Source organism: Terrapene carolina, unplaced genomic scaffold, assembly GCF_002925995.2.
Source record: "Terrapene carolina triunguis isolate 2854851 unplaced genomic scaffold, T_m_triunguis-2.0 Scaffold236, whole genome shotgun sequence".
Lineage (NCBI taxonomy): Eukaryota > Metazoa > Chordata > Testudines > Emydidae > Terrapene > Terrapene triunguis.
In genome coordinates, this window is record NW_020664587.1 from 1,076,135 (window position 1) to 1,086,526 (window position 10,392).

Consider the following 10,392-nt stretch of genomic DNA (forward strand, 5'->3'; position numbering starts at 1 on the left):
TTTCTGCCAGCAAAGGTGTGTGTTTGCTAAATAATATGGCATATGCCACCCATTTGTGTCCTGACAAAAGGTGAATAAAACATTAAACAGACACTCTAAACTACAAAACTATGTTGCTTAGAGAACTCCTAATCCTCTATCCAACTGCACTACAGTTATCCCAACCCCTGTAATGCGTGCTTTCTCTTCTGTTGGTTGTGTTCTGTGTGCTTCTCTGTAACCCTAGCTACAACTTGGATTGGTCTTTATAGGATGTCCTCTGTTTAAATGGCTATTCATTATAGCAAATGTTTCACACTCTCCTTTCCTCTGGGAAACAGTCTTGGCTCAAGTTCAGTTGCCACTTGGACAAGAAGTTTCTCCGTTTTGATTTCATTTTGATTTTGGTGTAGTAAATGGTTTGATTTGGAAAAGCTTTCTGCATTCATGGTAGCAAGCTGTCCTATTTGTTTGAAAAGGAGGATCTTCTTATTGTAATTGTAACTCTATTTATAAACTAGATGTCAGTTTGGATTAAGTTGTTCAATGCTAATTCCAGCATTTGTGAGAACAAATTTGCCCTTTGATTTATTTGAAAAAAAAAAAAAAAAAATTAAAAATCCAGATCAGAAAACTAAGAAAGTTTTCGCTCTTGCTTTCTGTAGAAAACCAAACCAAATAAACATTTTTTTTAATGGAAGCATTAGGTCAAAATGTCAGATAGGATTTGAATCAAAATCTGATTTGTAAAGTAATATTCTTCTTTTTGTTTCAGCTGTAAACTTTCAAAGAATTTACTCTGTAGTTCTGAAAATATTTCAAGAATCTTTAAATTCCACAATTTTCCTTTCCAGTCTTTATTTATTAAAAGGAGTAAATTACAATTAAAAAGGAAACGAACTTTTTATTTGTAAGATGATGCTATGAATTTAAACTGACAAACTACAAATTCAGTCTACCACCCACTCCTTCATCTGCTGTGCGGTATGTGCTATACACAGTACATTTTGTATATATTTTTTATATAAAACGCACGCGCACACACACCCTCCCGACCCCAACCCCAAAATGGAAAACTGAGAAATTTCAGCTCAAACTGGTTTTGTTTGACCCAAAGTGAATTTTTTTCATTTTTTGTTTTCCAAGAAAAATTTTAAAAAATTAGTTTTGGTTTGAACTGAACTGGATTTTTTGGCTCAGTTTGAGTATATTGTGTAAGGTCATACCTCTTGACCTATTTATTTTTTCATTGGGATCATTTCATTATATGGAAGGTGCTCAGATACCACAGTGTAAGGGGCAAAATATAAGAATCTAAATGCCGAGAGAACAGTGGCTATATGATATGAATATAGGGCCAGTCCTGTTTCCATTGAAGCCCATGGCAATGTGACAGGATCAGAGTCTAACACAGTCAATGAATTATGAACATTGCTGTTATTTATGTATTCCTAAATTATGATGTATTCTTTCAGTGCTTTTTGTGGTTGCTTTAACCTAGCTTTAAAATGGCTGGGTACTACTTTTGTGTGCTTCTTGTGTCTTTTTGTGGGAAAGACTGATTTATAGGGAGGGTATGAAATTGTTTATATCTTAGTGTACATCATGGGAGAAGTGTCTTACTCCATTGAATGCATATTGAAGGTAAATCAGTTCTTGAAACACTCATTGATTTCAGTGTTATGAACAGAGTTTGGCTGACGGTTTTAAGTCAGTGGTTTGGAGATAAAGAGGTAATCGAAGAGAAATTAAACTTTAAACTGTAATGGTTCATATTCAAAGTTGGGTGTCACTGTTCAACCTCTTACATTTTGCATCCTGTTGGTACTGTTTGTTGGCATAAGTCTAGTGGATTTTATTTTTTTAAATGCCAAAAAGCCAGCCAATGAAAAAAACACTGCAGAAGTAATGTTTTTTTTATTTTATTTTTTGAGTAGCAGACTATAGGAATTCAGTAAAACGATTCTGAAAGTAGTTTCCTTCAGAATGCTCACTTTTGAAGAAGTGAGGTTCTTACCCATGAAAGCTTATGCTCCCAATAATTCTGTTAGTCTTAAAGGTGGCACAGGACCCTCTGTTGCTTTTTACACTTTTCTATGGTAATTCCAGTGAGTCTTGACTCTTGCTTGTTACAGTTGGCACTTAATACAGATAGCATTTAGTACTAAAAGCTTTACTTTCTTTGAAATTAACTTTTTCTTTCAAAGTAAAAGGTCAGACTACTCATTCTTAAGTGTGCAATTTAAATAGTTATTGCTAATAATCAGTCTTGCTTGTAGAAACATTTAGTTGTGAGTCATGTCCTGATTTTTTGTGTGACAGTTATGTAAATGTTCTAAATTAAAACAGGTTAGATTGTATCATTCTGTTTACTGACATAGTAGCCTGGAGTTGATCACTTAAATTAACTCTGGTAATCCTAAAGTGTTTTTACAATCACAGCGCACGTGTATGATTGAAATGTTTAATATATTGGCTTCTATAGTGAGTATGTTACAAGTGAAATGCAGTAGAAATGTGCCACGTGCATTTAAAAACCCCCCACCATTGTTTATGTCTTTGGGGCTTAATGGTAAATCTTTGTTTTAGAAAACCTCCATATGCGAGTTTGGTCTCTTATTTTAGAGATGGCAACATGACTTTAGAAAGCTTGAGAGCAGAAAATATAGAAATGAATATTCTCTGATAGCCTAAATGATAAGCACCCCACAAAGTATATAAAGCTATGAACACCTTTTTTAACAGGCTTTGAAGACTGCAGATGAAGACACACATTCTAAACATTTAAGCATATTAAAAATATTAATACTCATGGAAGAGGCACAAGACTTACCAGAACAACCTGTAAGTATATTTGTAAAATCTTATAAATTATTGGAAAATAAGTCAGTAGTCTAAAAAAAGTCAATTGTGATTATTCTAATGGATAACAGGAAATATGCCTTACATTTGTTGTGTGTTTCTAGATGTGGGGATCATTCTTCCTGTTGGTAAAATATATTGGGCATTAGCCTAACTGGGGTTATACAAACTACAGTAATAAAACAAGTAGATAGGTACATTTGAAGTTTGTAATATCTTCGTTTAAAATCATGGATAATAAATATTTGCTTTGTTCAGAACCTGTAAAATGAAATACATGGTTTCAAACCATTTATAGAAAATGAAAAATTACTATTTAAGATAGCACTTGTAAACTAGTTACTGTAAACTCTATGCTCTTTAATTTCTTCTGGTACCCTGAAGAGCTTAGAGAAGTTCCCTATTCTCTAGTACATTGTGAGCAGCTGTTGCAGGAAAGCAGTACTGTCACCTTTAATTTAATTTAACATTGTCTGTAGGTAAGAAGTATGGTTGGAGTGATATATGTTTTTAAATCCTATTTGCTGCATCCTAAAACCAAAGTTCTGCTAATAAAGATTTTAGGGTGAATAACTGATTTTAAATACTGTAACAAAAACAAGACATTTTAATTTTTACTATTTATATTTACAGTTTCAAAATTCCTCAGAGGTGCTTCTTATCACTGACCATGCTCTTCTTGATAGAAAAATTGTCAACAAAGTTCTTAAAGATATTTGAAATGTTAGTGCATATTTGTTTTTTAAATTACTTAGATGGAATGTTATTGTCAGTTCTGGAAGAGTAAATGTGAATGCAGGATAATAGTCAGCATATTTGATATAAAAGTCCCACATCTAACTTTAAAGTAAATGCAACAGTGTAATAATTAAACACATTACTTTACAAACAAAAAAATTAATGACAATGTTATATTTAGAATTCAGTCAAGCTTGATGCAAACAAAACAAGAAAACATTACTTCATTTTTATGGTAGCCTGTGGCTACTTTTTATATTGAAGTTATCAAATGTACTAGAAAACATGGGGGTATTTTTGGGAGGAATGTAGATTTAATAATCTTTGCATAGGAAATATTTTGGGGATGTTCAGACTAGTTAACTGGAGGAGATATAGTTCTTCAATCTGAGAAATCTAGTTAATATTTTGTAACTCTTCGTGTATCACAAGAATGGATAAACTAACATGGGGGCATTCAATGAAACTGAAAGGCAGGAAATTTAAAACTAATCAAAGAAATACTCTCCTGTACTACACACACACGAGTGGGAAACTGCCACAAGAAGATTCAGTTGAGATTCAGAGCTCTGTATGATTCAGAAAAGGATAAGACATTTATATAGGTAATGAAAACATCCATAGTAGCATCCATAGGTAAGGAAAACAGGTCTATGAATCCTCATGCTTCATTTATAAGCCAGCCTCTGACAGGAGTTAGGAGGAAACTTTCTCAATGGGCAGATTATTCCAAAATTACCCACTATGAATTTCCTTGCAATTTTCTCTGAGTCTCCTAGTAGCCACTGTCCGAGATGGACTAGTGGAATAGATTGACCATTGCACTGATGTGCTATTTGTATTGCCTGTAAATATTTGTTTGTCACCTGTACCTAGTGAAGGAGGGAACTAATGAATGTAGCTAACATTATTTTTCACAGTGAGAGCATTGTTGAAACCTAGTGTTACCATTTAAAAATAAGGAAAGGAATGAATTCACCCTTGCAAAATTCTACTAGCTCATTAGCACTTGATTGATATTTTATATATCTGGGTTCCCAGTTTTTCCCCCTTTGATTAATTATGGCAACTGTTACTTTGAAAATGTAATCTATTACAAACTACTGATTACTAGTACAAAAGATAGTGTTACATATTATTGATTACTTATCTGATTTATTTTACCAAAATATTTGGAAGAATGGGGAAAAAGGAGTAATTCCAGACAATTTATTATTTCCTATTTCAGTCGGTATTATTCAAATGTGGAATAACTGTAATGTCTGCTTGAAGTTTACATGAATTGCTTTTTATAGATGTTGTGTGGTATGATTGTTACCCATCTCAAAATATCCCACCATAAAGGTTATGTCCTGCATCCTGACATCTTGATAGGCAGGACAATTTAGTCCCTGTTTTTTGCTGTCCCTTCTTTTCTTTCCAAGTGCTTTGCAACAATAAGAGGGGCTGTCTGCTGCATAGTGTGGGCTGCCACTCAGTGGTTTGGGGTTCCCAGGAGAAGGACTGGGAATTGAAGACGAAGGTGAGGAGGTAGGTATGTGGCAAGAGTGATGGTCAGTGATCCAAGGGTTACTGTTTCTTATGAAAAGTTATTGTATTATTTATCGGGATTACAATTTTCAAAAGTAATCCCATACCGTGATCTGTTTAAAAAAAAAAAAAAGTGATATAATTATATGTAACTTATTCTAACCCTGCATGGCAAAAGGTGGGCAAGTAGATTTTGTGTCACGGCTGGTAAATTTTTCTTGACAGTTTTGCAAAATTGAGATAAAAATTTCAAGAATCAATAAAATCTCATGAGCATGGCCAATTTTAAAATATTATTTGAATACTCATCATAGACATCCTGCATATATTGCCCTCCAATATGGTGATTACTTCCCATAAACACCAGCAACAAGAAAGCTAGAGCTGCTGCTGCTGCCAGAGCAGAGAGGAGGAATAGCCACTATTGGGCTAGAGCGATGACCGAAAAATGCATTGCTCTTCACTTGTGCATGAGCTTTCAGTGCTGGGCAGTATTCTGCAATCTCGGAAGCTGAGATTGGAGCACTATTTTACTGCTGTTGCATTCACAGCCAGTCATTCTGTTGTATTCTTTTGCTATAACTACCGTGTTTCCCCGAAAATAAGACAGTGTCTTATATTAATTTTTGCTCCCAAAGATGCGCTAGGTCTTATTTTCAGGGGAGGTCTTATTTTTCCTGGAGCTTCGGGGCCTTATATTCCGGGGTGGCCTTATTATCGGGGAGGTCTTATTTTCGGGGGATGCCTTATATTACAGCGAGAGGCAAAACTGGAAGTAGGTCTTATTTTCGGGGGATGTCTTACTTTCGGGGAAACAGGGTAGGAGCCCTATTGTTGGAGTTACAAACTGCATGCAAATGGTTCAGGCTAATCTATTAAACTATTATGAAGACATTACAGTTGCTCTGTAAAGTTGAAACTAAATTTCCATTATAATTCTGACTTTACCTCCAAAATAGATAAAAAAAAATCTCATTCTCAGAACTAGTAGGTTAAGTCTTAGACTGAGGTAGAATTTTTCTACAAAATTAGATGCTTTTGGACAAGGGGTTTTTCAGTTATGAAACCCTAGCATGAGGAGGTGGGCGGTTCATCAGTGTTGGTTTTTGTTTTGTTTTTTTTTGCCAGTTGGTAGCAAAATAAAATAAAAACTAGAAAGGAAAGAGATGAGATTTGGATCCTTGGACACTAGATTAGCTGCAATGTAGTTTTGAACCCTGGAGTTCGATCAAATCATGTCACACTTTAATCATTAACTTTTTCACTGGGAACATTGGTGTGGACCTCAACTTTCAGCTTTAAAAAAAAAAAAAAAATCTTTGTCCATTTCACTTGCAGAGGGAGACCTCAAACTATAGCCTAGTCCCTGGGTCAGTGATTAGGAAGCTTCTTCCAGTAGTCTCACCAAGGGGCATGAGTGATGGGGGGAGCTGGTTGTAGGTGTAGGGGCCAACTGACTTTCTAAGGCTCATGGGAGAGGTGGTGTGTAGGGGACCTGATGAGGTTTATGTAGGCAGAATGTTAATATAAAAAAAAATATGGAGATATCCTTATCTCCATAGAGCTGGAAGGGACCCTGAAAGGTCATCGAGTCCAGCCCCCTGTCTTCACTAGCAGGACCAATTTTGCCCCAGATGCCTAAGTGGCCCCCTCAAGGATTGAACTCACAACCCTGGGTTTAGCAGGCCAATGCTCAAACCACTGAGCTATCCCTTGCTATGATTTACTGGGGGTTCTGCCCTCCTGCAGACTGTCCTGCCAGCAAAAGCTGTTTTCATCCACTCCACCCCCTTCTGTCTTTCAGTGGTTCACAGCAGTGGGACTCCCTGCTGAAACACAGGTGTGCCAGGTGGAGAAGGCAGGGAAGAACTTGTGTCTCTTGGTTGCTTTTTCTTTTTGTGCCTGTAGCTCCTCCTAAGTGCTCTTTTCACTTAGATCTGTTTGTTCCCTTATCCCTGGCTCTCTGATGAGGAATCAGCTATTTTCTGGAGTTGTGCATTTTGGAAGACAGGTCTCTGGCTGGGGGACAAGGGCAGAACTGCCAGGAGCAAATTGGTCTGTGTTGTAAGGGAATGCTCAGGAGCAGGAAGAGAAGACACATCTCCTGTTGTTCATGTCAGCAGGACTCCACAGGAGATTCATTAGGTTCAGAAGTGAAGTACTACCGCTCAGCTTTTCTCTGCAGCACTCCCTTCTATCTCCCCCACCTAGCCCTCATCATTCTTTGAAGTCTACCCATGTTGCCTTGCTGAATGCCCACTCACCACCATCTTCCACATACCCCCAAGTTTCTATGGCTTGCAGGAGTGCCACAAATATAAGGATTACAAGGGGTAGATCTTGGGGAGGTCTGACAAGGCTCACAAAGCTCACCTGGTGGATAGCACATTTATGCAGGTAAAGGCCTCCTTATGTGCTCATAAAGTCCACTGGAGTCTTAACTCCCCTCCTTAGGATGATTGAATTAGTGATACTACACCTCTGCATGCCTCAAGAATTGGGGGTGTGGTTGGGGAAATGCTCCACAAGATTTGGGGGGCATTGTGGCTAATGAGCTGAACATGAATTTCCAGTGTGATTCTGTGGCCGAAAGGGCAAATGCGATCCTTGTTTGTATAAACAGGAGTCCCGAGTAGAAGTAGAGGTTATTTTACCACTGTTTTTGGCACTGGTCTGACCACTGCTGGAATCCCGTGTCCAATTCTGGTGTCCAGAATTCAAGGAGGATGTTGATAAATTGGAGAGGGTTCAGAGAAGAACTATGAGAATGATTAAAGGATTAGAAAACCTGCCTTATAGAGGTGACTTGATTAAAGTCTATAAGTACTTACATGGAAACAAATATACGATAATGGGCTTTTCAGTCAAGCAGACTGTTGAACCTAAACAAATTCAGAGTGGAAGTAAGGAATACATTTTTAACAGTGGGGTATTTAGTTACAGGATCAGTTTACCCAGGGTTGAGGTGGATTCACTGGCAACTTTACAATCAAGACTGATTTTTTTTTTTTTTTAAAAGATATGCTCCAGTTCAAACAAGAATTATTTTGGGGAAGGTTTATGGCCTGTGTTGAACAGGATGTCAGACTAGATGATCACAATGAATCTTTCTAGCTTTGGAATCTATGAGAGAGAAAAAAAAAGCCCATGTTAGCACTTAAAAAAAGAAAGAAAGAAAGTTCACACACAAACGTCAAAGTGTAGTGAAGGTTGTAATGGCGTCCTTAATTCTGGTATTTTCTAATCTTTGCGTGCTTGACTTTACAATCGTAATAACCTACTTGGTTTTTTGTATGGCATAGAGACCACTTATCTCCATAGTTAAGGTTGAAGTTCAGCTCCTACTTATAAACTTATTTTGACCCCTTTACCCCTAATTTCTCCAAAACTAAACCAATTGGTTTGAAACTTTACTTGTATGATCCTGTGCTAGAGTCAGATTTTTCTGAAGTTTGAGGAAAACTAGATAAGGTATTTTAGGGGAAATATGAAGGTTCAGAAAATGAGGCGATCTCACCTCTTGACAGTTTTTGTAAATGTTAGGCTCATCATACTTCTAGAGGCTTGACTTAGAACTCCCCTTCTGTTTTAATCTGTCTGTTTGCAGCGATGACTGTCTTTGACTAGTTTTGGAGATTTGATGGTGGAATTATTTAATTATTGAACTTTCTGCATACATTGCCTGACTTTAACTATGGAGCCATGACCAGTGCCTTCATAATATTAGCTAAGTGGAATTTTTTTTATCTTTGCATTATTCTGATGCAGACATTAAACAACTTGAATTTCCCCAGTACTGATAGGCATTATGGCATGGGTTATGGCATGCGGGGAGTCCCGCAGAGCTTTCGAGATGAGGAGGGATACGCATGGTGAATCAGGGGGGTAGGGTGAGGTGGGAAAAGAGACAACTTGAGAGAAGTATGGGGAGGAGGAAACTGCTTTCCAAGTACATTCACTTTGCATTTTCTTTCCTCGATGGAGAAAGCAGGGAGTTACGTGGCTACCGGTTGAGCGGTCAGAGGAGGAGCAGAATCTCCCCCAAACTATGCACAACATCTTTGTATCTGACTCCAAAATTCCTCTATTGATACTGATTGTGCACTCCTGTAGCATTTAAACTGACATGTGACCTCTCTTTAAATTGCTCCAGCAAACTATTCCCACTGTATATGTAGCTGCCAGAAAATGAACTGCTTTAGTTCCTATAACATTGTGGAATCATTCACCAGGACAGTTTCTGTAAAGCATATGGGTATCAAATATAACATTTAAAGGTGATTGAAACACAAACCTATGAGGGGGGAATACCCAGAACTACTAAGTGCAGTTTTGAGAGCACTCGTGCCTTTTGCCACAGCATCTCTGGGAATCAGGATTTTCTGCACTAGTTGCTATTACAACAAATCCCACTTCTGCCTTGCCATTGAAGGTATACACACACTAGACAGAAGCGGAGGGAAAATGGGACTCCCTGTATGAGCAACCTGAAGTAGAAAGAGCAATTGCCTCTTACTGCCTGTTGTGCTGGCCAATATTGTCTCATTGTTTCCTTGTGCTCCCTCATCTGTCTGTCTCCATCTGTTATCTCTTGTCTTATGCTTTGGTTGTGAGTTCTTTGGGGGCTGGGTCTGCCTTTTGATTTTGTGTTTGTATAGTGGCTAGTGCCATGGGGTCCTGCTCCATAGCTGGGGCTCCTAACTGCTGTGGTGTACTAATACTAACTGCCTTGAACCAGCCTCTTTTGAATGCTCAGCAGGGCAGGCCTGGAGCCACTCCTGCTGTGGGCTGCAGGCCAGTGGAGGCTGGCACATGGGTAAGGGCCTCAAAGGCGGTTTGGGAGAGTGAATGATGTTGGCATCGGCATCTTGTCTTGGGTCATTGTTAGGAGGTGACCTCCCAATGAAATATTGATTCTTCGTTACTGAGCTACTTACAGGCAGGGGTAAAGGGTGTAAGGCATTGGTAGAATTTATTATGTTTTCCCTGATAGGTAAGGAGGCGAGGGGTGAGGACTGGAGGTGAGCATGGGCAGACAGGGGGGTGAGGAGGTGAGTGGTGGGGGAGGGGGGCTGGCGGAGGATTAAGGAGGCAAGCGGCGAGGAGTAAGGAGGCAGCAGGGTGAGGAGGGTGGATGAGGGTCTGGTTGCAAGCGGGAGAGTGAGGAGGCAAGTGGGGGGGTAAGGAGGTGAGGTGAGCGTGGGCGGTGAGGACTGGAGGCGAGTGGCGGGTGGACGGGGGGGTGAGGAGGCAAGTGGCGGGGGGGGTAAGGAGGTGGGGGGT

General features: G+C 38.8%; 1 protein-coding gene across 3 annotated transcripts in view; it reads left to right on the forward strand.

Moving 5' to 3' along the window:
• The window catches only part of EYA3 (EYA transcriptional coactivator and phosphatase 3), a 141,120-nt gene that overhangs the window by 47,159 nt on the left and 83,569 nt on the right, over window positions 1-10,392 (forward strand). For 2 of the 3 annotated variants that reach the window (XM_024201430.3, XM_024201433.3), the window contains exon 2: window positions 2,725-2,823. The exons of the other annotated variant lie outside the window; for it this stretch is intronic. In XM_024201430.3, coding sequence (XP_024057198.1) covers window positions 2,791-2,823 — 33 coding nt within the window. In that variant the 5' untranslated portion in view covers window positions 2,725-2,790. The remainder of the gene's footprint in view (window positions 1-2,724; window positions 2,824-10,392) is intronic. 3 annotated transcript variants of the gene reach the window in all.